General features: G+C 32.3%; 1 protein-coding gene across 1 annotated transcript in view; it reads left to right on the forward strand.

Moving 5' to 3' along the window:
* AHCTF1 (AT-hook containing transcription factor 1) overlaps window positions 1–23,990 on the forward strand; it is an 82,660-nt gene that overhangs the window by 7,746 nt on the left and 50,924 nt on the right. The window contains exons 3-13 of the mRNA XM_051993442.1: window positions 1,920–2,100; window positions 4,547–4,754; window positions 8,646–8,762; window positions 15,445–15,529; window positions 16,550–16,700; window positions 17,724–17,856; window positions 17,973–18,154; window positions 18,689–18,750; window positions 20,237–20,365; window positions 22,795–22,885; window positions 22,980–23,069. Coding sequence (XP_051849402.1) covers window positions 1,920–2,100; window positions 4,547–4,754; window positions 8,646–8,762; window positions 15,445–15,529; window positions 16,550–16,700; window positions 17,724–17,856; window positions 17,973–18,154; window positions 18,689–18,750; window positions 20,237–20,365; window positions 22,795–22,885; window positions 22,980–23,069 — 1,429 coding nt within the window. The remainder of the gene's footprint in view (window positions 1–1,919; window positions 2,101–4,546; window positions 4,755–8,645; window positions 8,763–15,444; window positions 15,530–16,549; window positions 16,701–17,723; window positions 17,857–17,972; window positions 18,155–18,688; window positions 18,751–20,236; window positions 20,366–22,794; window positions 22,886–22,979; window positions 23,070–23,990) is intronic.

Consider the following 23,990-nt stretch of genomic DNA (forward strand, 5'->3'; position numbering starts at 1 on the left):
ACTTGATCATTTAACATCATATAGGTGTGGTGGAGTCAGTATTTGAATCCAGGTCTTTTGAAACTACATATAGTATTTCCATTATTCTCTAGAAACATTGTTCAAGCCATTTTTGTTGTTGTTTGCTTTTTTGTTTTGTTTTAAAGAAAATCTAAGTATATATTGACTAGAGAAACTCTTGGTGTAGCACCATTATAATTTTCAATATGCTAATCAAGAATTATTGGTATAAATTTCCTTTTTCTTCTCCAGGACATTAATGAACATAGTAGTAGAAATATCTGTCTTTAAAAGTTGTATTATCACCTAATATCCAATTGAAAATCAAAACTATTTTAATAAAAATCCAAAATTGATCTGAAATAAATGCTAGTCTCTTTAGGTTTTGAAGGAATTTTATTGCTATTTGAATAGCAATAAATAAAATAAAGCAATAAAAAATTTATTTCTAATTTGAATAAAATTTTGGTCAAATCCATTTTCCCTTGTTATTGTAAGATTTTTTTAACCGTGCATTTCTCTAATGGTTTCTCTTACATCATTTTTCATGAATACGTTAACACTGCAATATGCCAAAGTCTATTTGTACCCATCATGGGTTTTTTCATTGACTTTTGACCACCTGAAACTTTGGTTCTTTAGAAAAGTGTTTTATTCCAAAATTAGCATTACATTACTAGGACTTTAAAAAGGAAAAAAAAAAAACTTTTTTTTGCTGATACCACTAAAAGCATTTCATAATTTTCCAAATTGATCCTGCTATCTCTTTCTCCTATTCATTTCTTAAGCCGCTGAATTCATTGTCCGTCTCTAGTGATTATCTAGCTGTATGTATTGATTCATTGAACAGTAGACTCTTTTTTAATCATTTTTTTTCCTATGTGGCTGTTTGAATAAACATGTTTATTAGAAAGGCAATCTAGTGTTTTGGAGTTAGATGCATTCAGCACTACTCATATACTTATGAAACCATTTAACAGTTTAAAATTTTAAAAATTCCCTTGCCTAATCTTACAAAATTGACATCAGAATCTATGCAGTCAAGAAAATGAAGGCCTTCAGCATTTTGGGTTCCTGATAAATTTATGAGAGAAAATCACTAACAACTGTACCAAAGGGAAAGAAATAAGACTTGCAGTGTGCTCTCATGGACGTACTCATGAGATCATGAGTTCTTTTTTAATTATTAAAGTAATTTGATCACATAAAGGTAATTATGGGACTTATTTTTGGTATAGTCAAAGAGTTTTATACTTGTCTTGCAGTCTTGAGTTTGAATTCGGACTCTCCCAATTACTAGTCTTATACCAGTCAGCAAAACATTTAGCATTTTTAAGTCTCAGAATTCTCATCAATTGATTCAGGGATATTTGCTATCTCTATCTTAATAAAATGGTTGTGTGTGAACTGAGGATAAAATGTTTTGTCCTATTTTAATACATACAGATATCAGCTGTTACCATTTTCATCATTATTAAAGTAATTTATATCCTTTGCTTAGTGAGCTCTTGTATTTCTTTGTTTACAGGACCATTAGAATCCAGGGCTTCTGTTTCTAGAAAATGACATGAGAAATTAAAATAATATTAAATACTATTTGGAAATTACATTAATTTTTTTTCTCTTAAGTTTTAAAGCAAGGTTAAATAACCTCTTCTGCTTTATTCCTTGAATTAGTATGACATTAGGATTTTATGATTAATTTTTTAGCTCCAATTCTCTGTGAATCTGAAGGCTTTAATATACTTGTGCTTAATTACATTAAGGTTACCTGGTATAGCTATATTAAGCTATATGTGAATGGTTTGTAAATATTAAATCCAATATAACAAGTAACTTTTTTCAAAATTTTAGTGTGTTTTTATTTAAAAATGTTTATGCTGCACAAATGAAAAAAACAAATCTTATTTGTTTTCCAGGTAACTGCCATTGAACCAATAATTAATCATGGAGGAGCCAGTGCAAGTACTCAGCATTTGCACCAGAGTCTTCGATGGCTTTTTGGTGTGGCAGCTGTGGTTACTGATGTTGGACAGGTCCTTCTCATTGATCTGTGTTTGGATGATTTGTCTTGCAGTCAAAATGAGATAGAAGCATCAGGTAATATTTTTAAAAGGGGGGAAAAATTAATGCTTGAAAATCCAAAAATAGTTAATAGAAGTGAATCATTGGTTTTAAAGTATGCATGCTTTAAATCAACTAACTATCCAAACACTTACAAGGTGCCTTTTTTCAATCCTGCCGCAGTGTACTTGACATAGAGTATATGATAAAACACATTTCCTGATCTTGATGTGCTGGTCTCAGAAAAGTTACAGCTAACATGAATGAATAAATGAATCATTAAGTGTTTACTCTGTGCTAAATGCTAGGGATACAAATGGAAGAGTAAGGCAATTCCTGCTCTCAGAGAACTTACATTCTAATGGAAGAAACAATATCTGGAAGCTTTTGATTGCAAGTCTGATAGAAAAGTCTTTAAATACTTATCGTACAACTGCAAAGGAGTTGGAATGCTTCTTTGATGTCATTCCCACTGATAAAAATCTTGTCAGTTTCTGATGTTGAACCATTTGACAGTGCTAAAGACTTTGGTAGCAAGAACTTCTTTTCTGAATCTTCAGTAGCTATGTCTGTCTAGCACATACTAGAACATTTGCCAGACTACATTTCTACAGGAGTTGCTTCCAAACATGATGGCTTTGGGTATTGGACTAGATATAAGGTTATTATAATTCAGGGTACCAGGCTAATCTAAAGTTCTAAAGAATGGTGGTAGGTGACAATTTGGTTTTACTTACAGCTTAGTGTTTCCTGTCTCTCTAGATGTCTTGCTGTTTTACCTAAACTCCTTCTCCATAGTATTGCTTCTCCAGGGCTGGATTATAAGCTGGACCAGTGTTGTGGAAGGTGCTGGTAGCAGCTGGTCAGAAGGTGTTGGTCGTGACATGAAAGATGGGTTCTTTCTCTGCAATTTTTTTTTCATTCAGTGGTGTCTTTGGAGCTAGGTTGGAAATAGGTCCATTAATTTAGGTGATATTAATATTCCCATAAGTCCTAAGTTTAGGATCTTTTTTAGTCTTTCTCAAACAAGTGTCTAGGAGTAGATGGTGGTGCATAATGATAGTAATAGTTTAACAGGCACATGCTGTCTTTTGTCTTTCCCTTAGGTAGAGAACTAAGTTTGATACAAGATAGAAAATCATGAGGGGATGAAAGAGCTTCATACCACAGTGCTTTAGAAATATTTGAGGATTGGTCAGATCATATGTATTTCAGGGCATTAGGAAAGACTTTGTGATGAGAGTGGTATCTAAAGGTAAGTTGAAAGAAAGAAAAGGACTTCAAAACATAAAAGAGTACATTAATAGGCATGAGTTTAAATGTAAATAGAAGAGTAATACAAGATTCCAAAACACTAGTATTCTGTTTTGTCAAGAACATGAATATGCGTTGCAAAGATAAAATGAAATAAAGCTAAAAAGTTTTTTTGGATCCAGTTCAAAATGCAAATTCCATCAATATCAGATCAGGGAATTTGTGTTTCTTATAAATGCAATTAGGAGCCATCAAAGTATTTTGAAAAGGCAAGACTTTTGCCTTAGAAAGATTATCTTGTGTGAAGGATTATTTAAAGAGGAGATGGGTTAGGGGGACCATTTAAGCATTACAGTGGTCTAATAAGAAGTAATAAGAATCTGATATAGTTAGGTGACTTAGAAAGAAAGGAAAAAATAAGTATCAGAGATAACTCAGGTTTAAATCTGTACAGATGGTCAAAGTATAAACAGATTAAATGAAAAATAAGTGGAAAATACAATGAATCAGTACAGAGAAATTTATCATTTCATTTGGTGTTGGTAGTATATTCAGGTGAAGAGTCTTAACAAATTACTTTAAGGCATTTATGGGAGATAATTGGGTCTCTGATTTATATGGGTTTGGGAATCATGTGCATTGAATTGATCATTGACACTGTGGGAAGAGATGGGGTAGCCAATGAATAAAGTCTAGAGAAAGAAAAAGAAATGAAAGGAGAGGGTATGGAGCTGCTGAGGAAGGTGGAGAGAGGTATCAGAGAGGTAGGAGAGCCAAGATATTGTGATTTCATAATTTCTAAAAGAAGAGAACATCAAGAAGAGTGAAATGAGTCAGTCTTATTAAAGGTGCCAGAGATTAAGATTTTTGGACTTATATCAGGTTGCATGCTTTCTTGGGAAGAAGGGAGGGAAAAAATGAAACTCAAAATCTTAGAAAAATAAATGTTGAAAACCATCTTTAGCTGTAATTGGAAAAATAAAACATTTTAAAAATTCTATGTTATTGTAAATAGGTTTAATATTCAAAGCATATTTCCTCTTTAGAAGTTTGAGTATTTTAAATGATTGGTATTCTGTTTGTTTAATTCATTGAGAGACAAGGCATGAGATTAAGATGAGAAATAAAACATGCTTTTTATATTCTTAAGCAATTTATGAGGCCCAAATAAAGAATATGTATATTTTTTATATTCATTATAAGCTTGTTCATCACTTATTATATCTAGATCTTGAAGTTGTAACTGGCATCCCAGCTGAAGTACCACACATCAGAGAAGGTGTGACTCGAGAGGGAAGACATCTCTGTTTCCAGTTACTAAGCCCATCAGGAACAGCCATTTCAACCCTTACCTATATAAGCAGAACCAACCAGCTTGCTGCAGGTTTTTCTGATGGCTGTCTAGCCCTTTGGAACATGAAAACTTTGAAAAGGGAGTGAGTATAATCAATGTATTTTTGTCTTCATCAGATGATACATATATTGCTAGTTTGAATTGTTTTTATTGTTTGAGTTTTTTATCAATATGAAAACATAAGAAAAATTAGGATGCAACATTAAAACATGATTTGTATCACCAGATAGGGAGATAGCAACATTTAATTTATTCTGCTGCATAAAATAACTGGTAAATACCTAATTGATGTTTATTAAAGCATCTAAAATCCCAAATTTATTGAGCAAAAGGAAAACAGCGGAATTCTGGAATGGTAACAGAACAAGGGTTTAGTGTCAGATTATTGAAACTTTCCCAGTACAGTCAGGACCATAAGATTCAGGGTGGAAAACATTCCTTTATTTTACTTCTTATCTTTTAGTGATGCTTTTTTTAAAAAACATTGTCCTTTGCTGGTACCATTTCAATAATAGAACATACCCATTTAATAAAAATTACTGTTAAGCAAAACAAACTTTTGAGTAGACTTGGAGCATGTTCCTCAGTCTATACCTATAGCTAACTACCTTTTGAATGGGAATGGTATGGGGTACGGGGAAAAAAATTCTTGTTAATACGATAGTACAGTAAAAGTAGTACTGACAGTTTTGCCACCTAAAATGAGTTCTAGAGGCGAATTTTCTTTTGAATCTAAACTTCAGAGAAATTAAGCACATTTGGATGGGTAGGGGAAAGTATAAGAATTCTGAAGGTAAGGGTTTGGTTTTTTTCTTTGTTTTCTTTTTACTGTTACTATTATTATGAAGAGTTAGAAATTAGATTTTTGTTTAATGATAATTTTGTGAATACTAGTGCTTTATAAGCTTTTCACTCACATATGCTTTAGTTTACACAGAACAGGAAAAGAAGCATAAGAGGGACAAAAAAAATTTCTTTTATTTCACTCTTTTCTGCAATTGGAATATCTTTTTGGATATCTTATTGGATGTTTTTTTACCTTTAACTTGAATTTTGATTCCTAGCAATCTTCTTTTTCTTGACTATTTTGAACTTTTGTAGAACTTTCTAAGAAAATAGAAATTTTACCACACAGACTTGGAGAGAGAATAAAATTGGCCATCTTCATACATAAAAAAAATTTTCTTAATATGTTGGGGACAATGTAGTATGTTGGTAAAAATTTACTTTAGATAGTTGACTTATCACTATATGATGGGACAATTAATTCTACTTAAAATAGTAATGTAAAAATTAAGTTGGACAATTTACTGGAAAATCAGTATAAAAAAATTGATTCAACTTCTGCATTGATTCTGTTTGCAAAATGATCTTTAAACAACTTGAACTTGTTTGTATTATTGTTTTCACAAAAATCTAGTGCTCTTTTGTCCTACCTTTTTTCAGCTCCAAGATTGTCTCCTGTTCTCTTTTCTATGTATTCTTTCTCATTTGGTGATATTGTCACTTCTCATAGGCTGGGTATGCTGGCATTCAGTTCATCACCAACTGCCTATTGGGCTGTTTCTAGTTGGATTCTTAAATTTCTAATTGGATCTCAAACTTGACATACACACAAAACAGAAGTCATTATCTTTTTGAACAAAACTACACCCTCTTCAGAAATTTTAGTCTAGGAAATCATCCTTCTAGTCATCCAGTTTTTGTAATTTGAATGTTTTCTTGACTCTTCCCTCATCACACTTATTCAGTCATTTGTTGAATCATTTTTACCACCGCAATTTTTCACAATACAACAACCTAGTTTAAGCTTTCATTATGTGGATGAACTACCATTGTAGCCTTCAAATATGTCCTTGTGCCTAAGTCTGTATACTCTCCACATAGCTACCAAAATAAATTTAATTCAGGTTTGAAGGATTTTAGCCTGCTACTAAATTCCAGTAATTTCCTGTTACCATGACAAATATAATGATGCGTATCAACTCACAACTTTACATAAATCTGATATTGATGACATCTTATCAAATAGTAATACATTTTTTGCTTCTTGACTTTTGAATTTTCATTGTTGTTGGCAAAGGAACTTTGTTCCTTGGTTTTGGGGACACTGTCTCCTCCCACTTTTTTTTATATTTTACTTTCTATATGTGTTCCCTGTACAATTTTCACTCACCTATTATCTATATAGGCTTCCACATGGTCATAGACCCTTTGCTCTTCTTTCTGTAATAGTTCCACTGGATTGTTGATGTGCTTACATGGTTTCAGTTTCTGCCTGTACTTGGATGACTCCCAGTTCTTCATTTCAAGCCCTGACTTCTCACCTCTGACAGTCCCGTATCTCCCACTGTTTAAAGGATTTTTTCCCCTAATACAATCCATAGAATATCTCCGTTTAAATGTCTATGTGCTGCCTTAAGCTCAGAATATAATGTAAGTAGAATGTAAGCTCCTTGAGGGCTGGGACTGTCTCACTTCTGTATTTATATCCCCAGTGCCTTGCAGTTAATAATTGCTTAATTGAATTTTACTAACAGCATTATGCTTGGTTAATGGATTAAAGATTTGTGTTATCAAAAGTGCTGATTTCTAAGCTTTGTGGAAGATAATTCAACTTTTTTATGTACTATTTTTATTACATTTTTGCTTTAAAATATAAATCCAATATTTGAGTATTGAAACTAACTCTGCCTTTGGTGCTTAATTAACTACAGTAATGAAGAATGAACACTTACTAAAATTTTTGAGAATGGTTTTCTTTAATAAATATTTAGAGGCAGCTTAGAATATTGATCAAAGATCCAACCTTGGAAGTCAGGAAGACTTGAGTTCAAGTATTATCTCTAATTCATGCTGCCTCTGTGACCTTGAGCAACTTATAACTTCTCAAAGGTCCCAGATAACTCTCAAGTAGGGTTAGAGTTGCTGATCTTTTATCAGTAGAGTGGTTGTGTACTACAGTGAACTCATAACTCCTCAATTCTTTTTTGGTCTTCCCTCCCTCCAAATTTCCAAATTTCTGTGACTGATGGCTAAATTTAACTGATTTTAAAATTTTTTCTTAAAAGGTTACATGATGATATTGATAATCTACTGAATCTCTATTCCCTCAATCAGCAAGCAAGCTTTATTAACTATCACTTCTGTATATCTTAATGAAAATATAGAAGAAATTTATGAAAAGTCTGATTGTCTATAAATATAAAACATATATGCATATTAGTAGATGTCTATAATATTTTAAGGCATTGTTATCTCCTTTTAAGTATATTTGAAATTAATGAAGGATTAATTGTATGCTGAATATAGTTTTAATGTTTTCTTTATTAGTATTTTTGAAAATTAGTGTATGAGATTTACTAATCAGAAAATCCCTAACCATCTAGTTAATGTTTATATCAGAATCCTTCTAATATCTATTCTAGTTTCAACATTCTCCGTGTAAATCAGTCTACTTTATTTGATATATCCATCAGATTTTTAAAAATTAACATTGGCCCCAAAAATATAATAGGAAATCTTTGTTTATATAATATTATTTGATTCTGTAGAATCAGCCATTTTACTAGCTAAAAGATAATGTGACATTTAATTTAATATTATTTAATAGTTGGCTGACAAATGTTATTTAAAATTTAGGGGAAAATCCTAGAAACTTCTTGACTTGATGCTTGTTGCTGTTTCAGTAACTATCCTTGTATGATTCTCTTTTAAAGATTTTTTTTGTTCTTTTATGTAGTATCTAAAAATCCAATATTTTGATAGATGAATATTGAAATAGAGAGGGGTTTTATTGAAGCAATCCATGCATGCTCTATTGAGTATAGCTCTATAGTTTAAGAAATTAGGATAATGAAATGATATATAACATAATTTTTTTGTATCATTTCTCACATAATTAGAAAACCTAGTAACTAAAATTATAATTTAATATATATGCAATTTGTAAATATTTTATTTTGTATTATAGGTATTATGCCCAGTTAGAAGGAGGAAGAGTACCTGTTTATGCTGTTACTTTCCAAGAACCTGAAAATGATCCTCGAAATTGTTGCTACTTATGGGCTGTTCAGTCTACACAAGATAGGTAAATAAAATATATATAAGGCATTATTTTTTTATTATTCTCTTTGATATTTATGGAGTTCATTTTAGCATCTGTATAAAAGACTAAATTGATTTATAAATACATGTAAGGGCAATTGAAAATTTTAATTGTAAGTATTTCTTCTGGCATATATTTCTCACATTTATATAGTGTTTTATATTAACAAAAGCATTTTTTCCCCAGCAACTCTGTGAGGTGTGGGTACTATGGGTATAATAATCAGTCAGTAAGCATATTAAGTACTTCAGATGTTCTAGGATCTCTGCTAAGATATGTGGATACAAATAGAGGGAGAGGACATATCTTTTCTCAAGGAGCTCATGGTCTAATGGGGAAGACATTATGGAGACTACTATGTATAAAGATAAATATTGAATAAATTGGAAATAATGTCAGTGGGAAGTTTTTATTAAGGAAGCCTGGGAAAAGCTTTTTAAAGAAAGTAATTGAGCAGAGTCTTGAAAGAAATCATGGAAGCCAGGAGGTGGTAAGAATTTCTAACATGGATAAAGCCAGTGAAGATGCAGTGTCAGTCTCAGGCAGCCTTAGAGAGGAGGCACTAGCTTTATTGGGAAAAACTTTTTATAGAAAATGGGATTTTAGCTGAGAGTTGAATGAACCCTGAGTGAAAAAATTGTGATCATAAGGGGATAGCCAGATTGGACAAGGGAAACAAAATGAAGCTAAGATCGCTGGATTATGAGGTGGGGAGAGGTAGGTGGATTGTGGAATGACAGATTATGAAAGACTTTTTTAAAAGCCAGAAGGATTTTATATTTAAAAGAAGAAAAGAAAGAAGGCAAGATTTATTTATTGCCTATTTTGTTTTAACTTGATGACAACCTTGGGTGGTAGGTACCATTTCCCTGTTTTATAATTGAGGAAACTGAGACAGACAAGTTAAGTAACTTGCCTGACATTTTGCTCCTATTGAGTCTGAGCCCAGATTTGAAGACAGGTCTTCTCAACTCTTGGAGCATTCTTTTCATTGCACTAGCTAGCTATCTCTAATTATAGGTGATTATGAGCATTTTTTCACATGGCTATTTATAGCAGAGAGAGCCCAGAGGTACAGTGGGATAAAGTTTCAGTTCAGCCTAAAATACCTACAAACTGTATGACCCTGAGCAAATCACTAACCCTCTCCAGGCTTTAGCTTCCTTGTCTGTAAAATAAGGAGATGATGTCGTATTATCAGTTACCACCCAAAAGTTGTTGTATGGATTGAGTTTACATGTGAAATTTGCTTTGCATAAAGTATAATAGCTACATGCAGAAGAAAATTTTATACTTAATTTGCTAGAATATAATGTGAGAGTAAATCGATGAAGACCCAAAATTGACAATACATAAGGCACCATATATCTGGGATCTCTCATCATTAAACCCCTCCTAATTATTTCTTTGCTCTATTTTCTTTTATTGTCTTTTTTTGTTCTCTAAGACAAATAATCATTTCTCTCTGATTTGAAAATCATGTTACTGAATACTGAAGGGATATGGAAAATAATAATTTTTTGCCTCCTCAGCTTGGATTTTCAAAATTATTAATAATGCTACAATGTTTGAGTCAGAGATTGCAATGCAAATCTGGAGCTCAGAAAAAAGATCAGGTAAAAGATAGAGATACAATTATTGGTGTCTACTACATAGACATGGCCATTGAAATTTAGAGTGAATGAGATTATCAGAATATAAAGAAGAGAGAAAGAAGAGGTTCTTTGGTAGTCCCCACACTAAGAAATCAAGAAAATAATAAACTAGTCAAGTTGACAAAGGTACTTAAAAAGGTAGGAACTGAACCATTAGAATGTTATATTTCAAGCCTGATGAGAGAAATAGATCTAGGGAAGATTGAAAAAAGGGGCTTTGAATTTGTTGATCCATATGGCCTTATGAGATTTCTAAAGAAGTTTCAGAAGAGTGATGAAAGAGACTTTTTGAAAGATGTTGCAACAATAAGGAAATAGAGATCAGTTATTGACAATTATTTCAAGAACTTTATTAGGTGAAATAATCGATAAATAAACTAGGTCATGAAAAGTCTTCTCTCCTACCCTACCACAAATTTGTGGAGAATCTTACATGTTTTTAGGCAGTTAAGAAAAAGCCAGAGAAGAGGGAGAATAAAACATTGTAAGAGAGGAGGGATGAAACAGCTAGATGGTACAGTAGATAAAGCACCAGCCCTGAAGTCAAATCTGGTCTCAGACTCTTAACACACTTAACACTTCTCAGACACTTAACACTTCTTAGCTATGTGATCCTGGGAAAGTTAATTACCTCAGTTGCCTCAGCTAAAAAAAAAAAAAAAGGGAGAGAGAGAGAGAGAGGAGAGGTGATTAAAGATCAAGATCCTGGAGGAGGAGGAAGGAGGATATAAAATAAAGAGCATGGAAAAAGGAGTGATTTGTAAAAAATAATTACTCGTTTGTATCCAAAGCAAAAGAAGAGAAAATTGAAGATGGTGAAAAATTTTGAGGAATAGAGAAGGGGCTAAAGAAGTTTATATTGTATGCCTTTAATCTTAGAGAATTGAGTGGTTAAGTTTTGGGCATGGTTTTATGTTGTTGTAAACTTTGTGGTAAAGGCTATACAAATTAAGTTTGAAAAGGAGACTAGGGATCTGTTCATGAACCAAGTTTGAAATGTTGTCTTGAGGATAATATTTCAAAACAATTGGCTTATAGATTTAGGAAGGAACCTCACCTCAGAGAACAACTCAATCAGATACACCCTTTTAATTTACAAAATGGTAAAAATGAGAAACTGAGAGGTAAGATGTCAAAGTCAGAGAGGAAGCTAGTAAGTAGCAGGGCCCAAGATCCTAACCAGGCCCTGGGTTAAGAGCTACAGAATAGATACTCAGTATATATGCTTAATCCTTGTAATGTAGATCTCATGTGTAGGATAAGTAGTTGAAGGATGAAGTTATTGGAGTTAAGTTGAGAGTTTTTATTAGAGTTAAGGACTCAACAGTTATGAAGTATTTGATATAAAGTGTGTGCTAGCCCACTATTTTAGGCATTGAGAGACATATACAAAATCATTGTATATCTAGTAATTTTCTAGGAATGGATTGGTGGTGAACAAGGACTGACTGTGGGGATTAATCAGAAAGGGATGGTACAAGCAACTCAGTAACATTTTTCACACTGATTTTCTAGAAAAGTTGGCACTGCTGTTAGTATTGTGTACTTGTCTCCAAAACTAATTAACTTCATTGCCAACTTGAAGGTTGAGATATATGAAAGAAATTAAATCTCTTATTAATAGCTTTTTGACAATTTTCCTTCTAAAAATTGTTCACTCCTTTGACCACTTAGATGTGAAAAAGCATTCAGTACTTACTATGAGTCAAGTGCTTTGGTAAGTGCTGGAATTACAAATTGAAAAAATTGAGACAGGGCCTTTCCTCAAAGATAGCACCTTAATTTTCATAGCATAACAACACACAAAGGAAAGTTTACCCTGCAAGTCTGATGGAAAGACCTGGAAGACCTAATGGTACAATGTCAGAGCAAATGAATTTAATTACCTGGGGCTTTTGGAGAACTATCTATAAATTTTTTTTCTTCTTTTTTACTTTTTAAATTACATTAATTTTATTTTAAGAAACAAAGGAATACAAAACAAAAGAAAATATTGTCATGTGCCCAGCAGAACATGGCGGGGGATGGAGGGAGTGTTTAAAAATATACAACAACAAATTACCATGTGTGTCTGTCAAAAAAATTTATATTCCTAAGTATCCATCTTTTCTTTACTTCCTTGTAAATTATTCTTTTGCTCTCTGCTGAGCACCTTTTTTTACTTAATTCTTTTTCCCTTTCATCCCAGTACCACCTGCAAGCAGGCTATATTTAAGAATATATTTATGTCTACATATGTAGATATATACATACACATACACATACACACACCCACTCCTCTGCCTCTCTCTGACCCACCCTACCCCCTACAAACATCTTTCCTATCCCTGCTGCTTTAATTCTATTCCTTAATTTGCCTTTATTTTACTTAACCTCCCATACTCACGTATCCCTCCCTTGTCTTCTTCCCACATCTTTTGTTCCCCATCTGCCTAGTCCTTCCCTTTACTCTTTATATAGGTTTTGGAGGGTGCTGTGCCCTTCATAGTATGTATGTAGTGTTACCTATTTAACCCATTCTTGATAGGAGTAGGTTTTTAGATGTATAAGTCTCCTCCTCCCAGGCCTGTGTGTATATGCTCTTCTCTTCCTCTGCACTGGGGCATAATTACTATTTTTACCTTAATTCTGCCAAAGTTTTCTTTTGAGCTACTCTATTGTTGTGAATTCTAAACATATAGTATACGTTTCCCATGTAAAAAAGGAATTTGTCCATGTTGAGTTCCTTGAAATAGATCTTTGATATTGGCTCTTATATGTTATATTTTCTATTAAATTCAGGTTTGGTTGATAAAAAGCCCTGAAAATCTGCAAGTTTATTGAATGTCTTTTTTTTTTTCATTCAATATTATAGATAATTTTGCTGGATATGATATTTTTGGCCACAGGCCTCGTTCTTTTGATTGTTGGTAGATATGATTCCAGAACCTGAGGCCTGGTTGCTGAGTTCTGACAATTCTAATTGTAGCTCCAGGGTATTTGAATTTTTTTTCTCCTTTCTTGAAAATTTTTCTCTTTGGTATGGGGTTTTTTTAATTGTACAGTAATATTCCTATGTGTTTTCCACAAAGGATCTCATTGAGGTAATGATTGGTGGATTTTTTCTGTTTCTACTTTCCCCTTATGTTCTATCACTTCAGGACAATTTTCTTAGATTATTTCTTGCATTATTGATGAAAAGGTTCTTTTTTTGGTCCCAACTTTCAGGGAGTTCAATTATTTTTATATTTTCTCTTCTTGATCTTTTCTCCAGACCTGTCATTTTTCTTATAAAATGTTTCACATTTTATTCTACTTTTTCATTCTTCCAGAATCTGTTTTGTTATTTTTTCACTTTATAGCCTCACGGCTTCCCCTTGCCCAATTCTAATTTTCAAGGAGGGTGTCTCTTAATTTTTGTCAGTTCATTTCAGATATAATATTCGGATTTTATTTCTGAGCTAGATAGTGAAATTTTTTTTTTCCCTATCAGAACATTTTCTCTTATTCTAGCTACACTGATTTTATTTTTATTAAGACATTTCCTGCGGCAGCAAGGAGGCACAGTGGATAGAACACAAATAGATAGAAGTCAGAAGAACCTGAGTTCTAGTCTACCCTGTGTGACCACAGGCTAGTCACTTAACCCTCAATAACAATAAAAAAGAAATTTCTCCCTAGCTATAGTTGTGAATACTACTTTTTTCCTTCTATTCGAAAAAACAGTTGCTTTTGATTTTGATTACATACCCAGTATTGAGTTTATTATAGAATATGGTGTTAGATATTGATCTCTACATCTAATTTTCCCCGTGTTCTTGTCCAGCTTTCTTGGATAATTGGAATGAGAGAATCTTTTCTAGTACTTTGTACTTGAGTTTCTCTAACACTTTGGGGTCTTATCTAGTTTATTCTACTGTTCTATTTTTCCGTTTGTAGCCATCTATCATTTTTGTTGCTTTTCTCTCTTTTATATTTTAATTTTGAAACATGATAGCCAAATCTTCATAGTATTTAAGTGTGAATACATTATAGTTGTATATATGATTATAGATAATTAATTTTTTTCTGATATTGTAGTTGCTGATGGCTATCCTTTAGCCACTCTTTACTCTTTGGGCAATATGACATACTTCTAAATATTGTTAAGAGTTGGAATAATAGGACCCAGGTTGAAATTCCCACTCTGTTGCTCATTACTTCTGTGAATTTGGCATGTGCTTTAAATTCTGTACTAATTGTAAACAGACAGGGTTAGGTTAATTGAGTACTTTGATGCTTTTGTTCTCTGTCTTATTCTCAGAATCTATCCTACAATGTCTTTATTTCTCCTCTTTTTTTGGTTAAAATCAATCATGTAAAGTCCTTTGTTTTATAAATACATTTCCTTGTACTTATCCATCCCTTACTTTTCTGGAGTGTAGTGAGGGGATAATTAGAATCGAGTTTAAAAAATTAGGGTATTGTAGTAATAATTATATTATTAGGGGATTATAGTAATCACAGTATTATGTGATTATATATGTGTATACATCAAAAAATGTGTGCATTTTAGCGGGGGAGAGGATGATTTTTTTTTTTTAAGTTCCATATTACATCTTTATGTTCAAGGTAATTTTGGGTGAGTATTTATTTATATAAAATTTGTTTAAAGACTTGTTAAAAACTAGTATAAAAATTTTAATTTATATTTACAAAGGTTGTGTTTTCATTTAAAATTTAATTTTATGTTTTTATTTATAGAACAAGTTTGATAACTGCCTATTGGTTTATTGTATAAAATGAACTGTGTACATTTATTTTCTCGTATTATATTAACTAAACAATATAAACAATTACACTTTTATACTATTATCGTTTTTTGAAATATCTCAGATCAAACTTTTTTGACAACCCAATGTTAGGTTTTGTCAGTTAAACACATACACAAAATTAAATGTGGTTGTGAAAATGTTATATCCAAAATAGTTGGAACATTTAGCGTATGAAATATGTAAGGTACTCATAGCCAAATTTTTATATGGTTTCAGTGAAGGAGATGTTTTGAGTTTGCACCTTCTTCAGCTGGCCTTTGGTGATAGAAAGTGCTTGGCATCAGGACAAATCCTTTATGAGGTAAAAAAAAAATGACAGTACATTATCAGTTTGAGGTATCTGTATTCTAAATATTTTTACTTTTACTGTTAAACAATAAAAAGAGTGCTTCTTGAGTGATTGTCAGAGCTGCTATATTATAAGAATGTGAATATTGGACTGGGAGTTAGGAAATCTAGAGACCTAAGTCTAGTTCTGAGACAAACTTTGAATTCTGTATTTCTTGATACAAGCTGTGAGTTGTAGATTTTTCAGCTTTTAGTATAAAGGATTGCTTGACCAGGCAGGCAGTGATCTTTTTCTGGATGCTTTGTTTCTGAGAATAATAATGCTAATGTTATATCTGTCTTTTTTTATCTGCCTCTTTGAAAAAAGTCAATAAATTATCAATTAAATTAAATTGTTCCATATTTCTGCCTGGTGAGCATGATCTAGAACAATCTTTTAGCCAAATGTCAATTGTGTCCTTCCTCTACCTCAGCCTCAGGCAGTGGGGATCTCTGAAAGGAACCTTCAGTTTTTTGTGAATCTGGGCCCTTGCCACCACAAATATTCCCTTCCAATTCTAGGGGGTGTCCTACCCTAAGGAATGAAGATAATCCTTGTATCTCCCATCACCCAGATTCTGGCTAGATTGGAAGATTCCGTAATAATCATTTAGACTTTGGAAACCCCTACATTAAACTTTTATTTTGGCAGTGCAGGATTAAAGCACAGCCCTGCCTTTTCTGGTAAGTTTTATTGAGTTTCTTCCATGTGACCCATCTCCTCAAACCCCACCTGAACATAATTTTGACTTTATTTAAGCTTTTGTTTAAATTTCAGTCTACAGATTTTTTTAAAACTTTTTTTTAGTGATAGTGTTATTATTCTCTTAAATTCCTTACCAATTCCTCAGTTTGTAGAAAAGTGTCATTATTATATATAAAACCATTTTTGTACTAAGAGGCAATTTTTTTTTTGTTGTCTAGCAATATATTTTTAAAAATTTTGTAACTAGAATATTAGTTGTGAGATTATTAATGTGAATATATGTTTCAGGGATTAGAATACTGTGAAGAGAGATACAGCCTAGATCTTACAGGTGGTATATCTCCTTTGAGAGGTCAGACTAGCAACACCAAACTCTTGGGATGCCAGAGCATAGAGAAATTTCGAAGTCACGTCGACAGGGAGGAAGGCGTGAATGAAGGTTTGTAAAATGTCTTTGTAGTAGTTAGTACATGTTTGATTTGATTTGAGACTTGTGGATGGTAGATGAATTGTTGAAAATTGTTGATAGTCTGGAAACAAACATTATGAGGATCACTGGGTCTGTTAATCTACTCTAACTCCCAAGCCATACATACAAAGGACAATTGTGTCTAGAGAATGGGACCTGACCAGAGCTCTCTCATTGAAGAACTTTTATTGAAGAGCTGTACATTTTTTGCTTTTTAAAAGTAGTTTGTCTAGAGCACTGAAAGATTAAGTGATTTGTTTGAAGTTGCTTAGCAAGTATGTACCCAAAGTTGAAATTAAATTGAAGTCTCCCTGGCTCTTAAAATCCAATTTTTTTACTGTGCTCCATTATTTTTCTAGCAGCATATATACTATCTATTTAACTTATCAAACATCGGTAGTAATCTCTATTTTTCAGAGATTGATTCTAACCTAATTGGTTAAATAACTTTTATTCTCCAAGCTATGTTCTTGGTTCTCTCCTGCTTTTACGCTGTACTTGCTCTCTTGGCTTCCTTCATTACCTTTTGCCTTCCGTAAAGCTTCATTCTGGTCCTATGTTTTAAATTGGTCTATAGATCATTTCCACTTTTGCTTAACTTTTATCTTATACTAAAAAATCAAATTTATTATATTTTTCTTAAACCAACTCTTCTTTCTAATTTCTATTCATAGTCACCTTTCTTCTAGTTTTTACAGCTAAGTTAAGAGCTCCAGAGTAGGGATTCAGAGTTAGCCTAAAGCTAAATGAGTAGTACTTAAGCAGAAATTGAATTTGAAATCAGAGGACTTAATTTGATCCTAGCAGTTACAAAGAGCTTCTGAAGCTTTTTTTTTTTAGAGTTTTAAGTGTGACTTAGGTTTTAGGGAAGCTATTGTGGAAAATGAATTGGAGGAGAAAAAAAAATTAATAATAAACCAAGTTATTAAATACTGCTTAATGAGAATTGTTACAAAATTTCTCTCTTTATGTATATGTTGCTTCCTTCCCCAGTTCTGTCTCCTGACACCAGTGTTTCAGTCTTTAGCTGGCAGGTGAATACATATGGACAAGGAAAGCCATCTACTTATTTAGGTCTTTTTGATATAAATCGTTGGTATCATGCACAAATGCCAGATTCTTTAAGGTAAGACTGCTTTTTTATAATGATTTTTAACTTTTTCTTAATTTTGTTTTTTGGTTATCAGATCAGTAAATTACTACTGTCCTACCATACCCTTCCCCCCCATTTTTGTTTTTAAGGCCAGGAGAATTTCTTCATAATTGCTCTTATTTTGCACTGTGGTCATTGGATTCTGTAGTGAGTAAGACTTCTCCACATTGCATCTTGGATATATTGGTACATGAAAGAAGTTTGAATCGTGGTGTTCCTCCTTCATATCCACCACCTGAGCAGTTTTTTAATCCCAGTACTTATAATTTTGGTACGTATTTTGTTAATAACTGTGACTATTAGAAAAGTCACTGAGTTTAATCATATGAAATGTGCTTTACTTTATTAATGAGCAGAGAGGATTTTTCTGGAAAATCTATGAATTAAATGTATGAATTTCATTCTTTTCAATTGAATCATATTTCCCTTAGCTAATGCCTTTATGGATAATTTCTCAGCTTCGTTGTTTGTACCTTACTGAATCATGATAAAAGTCATGGAGTTTAGGAACAAACTAAGTATGTAATTATGATATGTACATTTTATATATAATTAGTAATTATCTTGCAGGCAGAAACATATCAGATAATTAGCTTTGTGGAATTTAGAGCTATAGAAGAGACCTTAGTGGTCATCCTACTCTCATTTTGCGGTTGAACACATTAAGATCCAGCAAGGTTAAGTATTCTATATACATTCATGTGTATAATCCATAGGATTAGTATGCTTTTTACAAATAAATTAGAAAGTTTTTATTTTCAGCAACTGTCATTAAAACTTTAAATGACTTTTTGTACTCTTTTAGATGCTACTTGCTTGTTAAACTCAGGAGTTGTTCACTTGACTTGCACTGGCTTTCAAAAGGAGGTAGGTACATTTTTAGTGCTAATTTTATAAACATAATCTTAATGTTTCTGACTCAGATACAATTATATCTATATCTTGTATTAATTAGATTGTGCATATTTATATGGACTCTAAGATTTATAGGCAATAGCCTATAGGCTCTGAAACTATAATTAGAAAACCATTATTTGTATTTATTTCTTCCCACTTCGTATGCATTTACTCTTCCTTGCTGCCACAGCAAGGATACTGAACTGGCTGTAACCAGTATTTGATTTTTCAGATATCCTGCTTCATTTAAAATTTTTTTTATTACTATCTTTTCATTTTTACATCACCTTAATTGCCAGATACATATCTCTTTCTGTCCTCCCCTTCCCAACATCTTCCCAACCGATGATGGGGGGGGGGGGGGAAGGCTTTAAAAAAAAAGCTCAGAAAAACAAATCTAAGAGTATGTGTGATATTTCACATCCTTTGCACAGAAGGGATATATTTGGTCATTAAAATTGTATTCATTGCCATTTTGTAATTTTCATTCTTAACATGTATGTGGTTGTACTCAATGTGCTTTTTAAAAAAAGTTCTACTTACTTTGCAGCACATTGTTCATAAAGGCAATTCCCTGAATTCTTATTAGTCATCATTTCTTATGGTGAAATAATACTTGATTATGGGCACTAAGGGGATAAAATAATAGATATTTTCCTGAATTTAAATCTGAACTTAGACACTTACTAGGTGGTGACTTTGGGTAAATCATTTAAAACTATTTACCTCAGTTTTTTCCTCTATAAAATGAGCTAAAGAAAAGATGACAATTCATTCCAGTATCTTGGCCAACAATATCCCCTATCATGGACATGACTGATTGACTAAACAACAATATTCCATTATAGTGCTGGAGTTGGTCTATCCATTCATTTGATGGATATATGTGTGTGTGTGTGTGTGTGTGTGTGTGTGTGTGTATCCATCAGTATATATTACTATATATCCATGAATATATGTATATGTGTTTCTGATTTGTTTCTTTTTTCTTGAAAAATATTTTGGTTTTGACTTATTGAAAAGTTCATTCACCTCAACTATTTGATACTGGTCATAATATCAATAAATAATATAGCGGAAAAAAATAACTCAGTTTAAGGAAGAATTCTCTGTTTGACAACACTTATGAGGCAAACTGGGAAGTATCCTGGCAGAAAATTGGGTTTAGGATAAAAATCTTCCTGCATATACCACAATAAAGTCAATATATTACCTAAACATTATATATTTTAAGATAATATGAGAGCTGCATAAGTTACCTTTTTTATTATGGATGGAATAGAGTTTTCTCATGAATGAGAACACAGAACATTTGGAGATTTATATTTAAAATGATAAGCAAAATAATTTAACTCACTTAAGTAATTGTCATACTGGTTAATTTACCATCTGTTGTATTAGACTAATTATTTAATATCAGTGATTACTGAGAACCTATTAACATTCACTTTTTCAGACTTTGACTTTTTTAAAGAAATCAGGGTCTTCTTTGAGTGAAGCCATTCCTGATGGTTATAATAGATGTCTTGTGGCTGGACTCCTTTCTCCAAGACTTATTGACATACAGCCTTCCAGCTTAAGTCAGGTGAGGCCATTAAAATGTGTGTATTTAGGGGTTTTTTTGTTTTTTGTTTTTTGTTTTTTGTTTTTTTTTTTTGCATTTAACAGTTATTTTCCAAGCAGTAAAGAGTCTGATTTGCTGTTTTCCAAATAATTCTTGGGACAAGTACTTTTTAAATTTTCCATAACCAAATTATACATATATTTGTGTCTTAGTAGATGTAATACAATGTATCTATTAAAATATTGCAAATTCAGTATAAATCATCATTCTTCTTGCAGATAGTATAACAATTTTTATAGAGAAGTCAAATTTGATAGGTAGCTGAAAAATGAGAAAATGTTCTAAGAGAAAGGCAGGAGTTCCTCCTCTGATTCAGGAAGACTTGGTTTCCCATCCCAATTCTGACCTATACAGGGGTTGTGACTGGCAAGTTGTTTAAACACACAGTGGCCCAAGCAACTGAAAGCTGCAAAACAGCTAAGGAATCCCTATACTTTATTATATTATAGATCTCTCTCCCCCTCACCTGTGAATTATTTATAAAATGATTTGTCAGGAATGTGTTCGGCATTGGGCATATAAAGATAAAATGAAATAATTTATGCCCTCTAGGAATATTGCTTACTTTTTTTTTTTTAATCATCAAAACTTCTTGCCTGTGCTTCCATCTGAAATTCCTTCTGTATTCTTTATGCTCATTTCTCTTTCCGTGGCCTAGGGCTTTCTAACCACCCTATGTCTTTCTTGGAGGAGCCCTCTGCTTTTGCTGCCTCTGGATACAGAACCGTTTCCTTTGCTTGAGGGGCCCTTTTCCTATTGCCAGTGGATGTCTGGCTGACTTTTTTCACAGTTTTGGTGTGGAAGATGTCAATTAGTATAAGTTTCTTGTTAGATCTTTTAATCATAATTCAGTATGTTTTGAGTTTCAGGGTTTTAGTTATCTGTGCATCCTGTCTTTCTAAACACTAGCTTAATTAGCTTAGCTTTTTAGAGAAGAGCCTTCTCTGAGGATATTGAATTCTCTGGTTTTTTTAGTCGCCACATCAAAGTTAAGTGATACAAAGGTGACTCCCATCCCTCTTTGTTCTTTCCTGCTACAATAGCCTTTTTAGCTCAGTTCATTCTTCACTGTAGGATTGGTGTTGAAAAGGTATTCTAGTGTAATTTTTTTTTATTAAGGAAAATCTTGTTTGCTTCATTTCTTTTCATAAGTTAAAAATATCATAAATACCTAGTATTGTTGCAGTAATCTGCTTTATTGAATCCATGCTAGAAGTACAGAAGATGACTTTTTAAGGTGTTTTTTTAAAAATTTACTTTATTTTTTAAAGACAATATTAGAGTTAATATATTTCATGGTACTTCACAAATTAAGGGCACTGTTTAATATAACACTGTTATTAAACTCAATATGTACAATGAGGCATATATTTTTGGACGTACTATATGGTTATTTGATTGCCAGACTATGCATATTTTAATTGATTTTGTTTTTATTATTATTATTTTTAAAAATTATTTTATAATAACTTTTTATTGACAGAACTCATGCCAGGGTAATTTTTTACAACATTATTTATCCCTTGCACTCACTTCTGTTCCGATTTTTCCCTTCCTTCCCTCTACCCTCTCCCCTAGATAGCAAGTAGTTCTATATATGTTAAATATGTTGCAGTATATCCTAGATACAATATATGTATGCAGAATCAAACAGTTCTCTTTGTTGCACAGGGAGAATTGGATTCAGAAGGTTAAAAATAACCTGGGAAGAAAAACAAAAATGCAAATAGTTTACATTGATTTCCCAGTGTTGTTTCTTTGGGTGTAGCTGCTTCTGTCCATCATTGATCAATTGAAACTGAGTTAGGTCTCTTTGTCAAAGAAATCCACTTCCATCAGAATACATCCTCATACAATATCGTTGTTGAAGTATATAATGATTTCCTGGTTTTGCTCATTTCACTTAGCATCAGTTCATGTAAGTCTCTCCAAGCCTCTCTCTATTCATCTTGCTGGTCATTTCTTACAGAACAATAATATTCCATAACATTCATATAGCACAATTTATCCAACCATTCTCTAATTCATGGGCATCCATTCAATTTCTAATTTCTAGCCATCCACTTAACTTTAAAAAGGTGCTAAGAACAGGACTTGGAAGAAAACAATTTTGGTTCTTTAATTTATTCTGGGCCTTAAAGGATGAATATGGTTTGGGAGAATCTACAAATCTGTAAATCTCACTGGAAATTGGGCCTTCTTTTGAAAATGTCCATTGTCATTATCTTGTGAAGGGTTTCTTAATATGTTGTTATATGTTCTAAGCACTTTTACAATGATAAACAACTTATCCTACATTTTTCTATTTAAAAAATTACTTTTTAACTTTTCTCAGTGATTTCAGCATTAGACCCTTTTTTTTTGTTTTGTTTTGTTTTTACATTATTTAGGAAGAACAATTAGAAGCTATATTGTCAGCAGCCGTTCACACAAGTTCCTTAGGACTCCTAACTGGATGCATTAGAAGATGGACAACAGAAGGTAAAACTTTTTTACTTTGGAAAATTAGTATTCATTTTGTATTTTTTTAAAGATTATATTAATGGTTTTCTCCCATTCCTCTTTCTTAAACAAGAACAACCAAGCTCTGCTGCTAATTTGCGGTTTGTTCTTGAGTGGACGTGGAATAAAGTAATATTTACAAAAGAAGAATTTGATCGAATATGTAAGTAATCTAAATTTGGAATTCATTACGTTAGAGTACCATGTGTTATAATTTGGAGGGGGAAAAACCTAGTAGAGAAAAAGTTTTTTTGTGATGCATTTAAACTTTTGAATTAAAGTGAAATAAAATTTATTTTGTTCATAAAATTAAACTCCCTGAGAAGGCAGGGATTATTTTTATCAAAATTTTTTAAGTCCTATTACCTATCGCAGTGCATTGCAGAGTAAATACTTAATAAATTTTTCTTGCTTCCTTGTTTATGAGAACTTTTAAAATATCCTTTCAGGTTAGTGAAACCTGTCTGAAGAGTTTAGAAAATTTATGACAGTACCCTCCCTCCTTTTGTTCATATTTCTCAGGAAATGCTAAATAAAGAGCGAAAAGATTATAGATTGAAAGTTAAAAGAGAACTAAGAGGTCATCCAATTTATGCTCCTTAGGAAATGTTAGAATACTAAAGAAGCTATTTTAATTAAAAATGTAATAAATAATTTAAAGTTAAAACTTGGTTAAACTAATTTTCCTGTCTATAGTTATTGAAAATATAGTTGCCAAGATGCATTTTAGAAACCATGAATTCTAAGCTAATTTGTAAATTTTAAAATGCCCATTCTGTTCTTTTCCATTTCTCCATAAAATAAATTAGGCCGTACTGCTTTGAGAACATTGTCCTGTTACAGAAATATTGCTGGCTTTTGAGAAAGGAATTAAAACAGTGGTGTCATCAAAACTAGGTGGGATTATCTTAAAGAGATAGTTACTTTTTAGTAGCAGAATGGTGGACTTGAATTGCTTGGCCTATAGTCAGGAAGCCCAGTCTAGCTGTGTGAACCTGGACAAATCACCTAAACTATCATGGCCTGGATTTCTTCACCTGTTAAATCAAATTGAGGTGAATCAAATGATCTTAAATCTTATTTA

The sequence above is a fragment of the Antechinus flavipes genome, chromosome 4 (genome assembly GCF_016432865.1).
Source record: "Antechinus flavipes isolate AdamAnt ecotype Samford, QLD, Australia chromosome 4, AdamAnt_v2, whole genome shotgun sequence".
In the NCBI taxonomy this organism is placed as follows: Eukaryota; Metazoa; Chordata; class Mammalia; order Dasyuromorphia; family Dasyuridae; genus Antechinus; species Antechinus flavipes.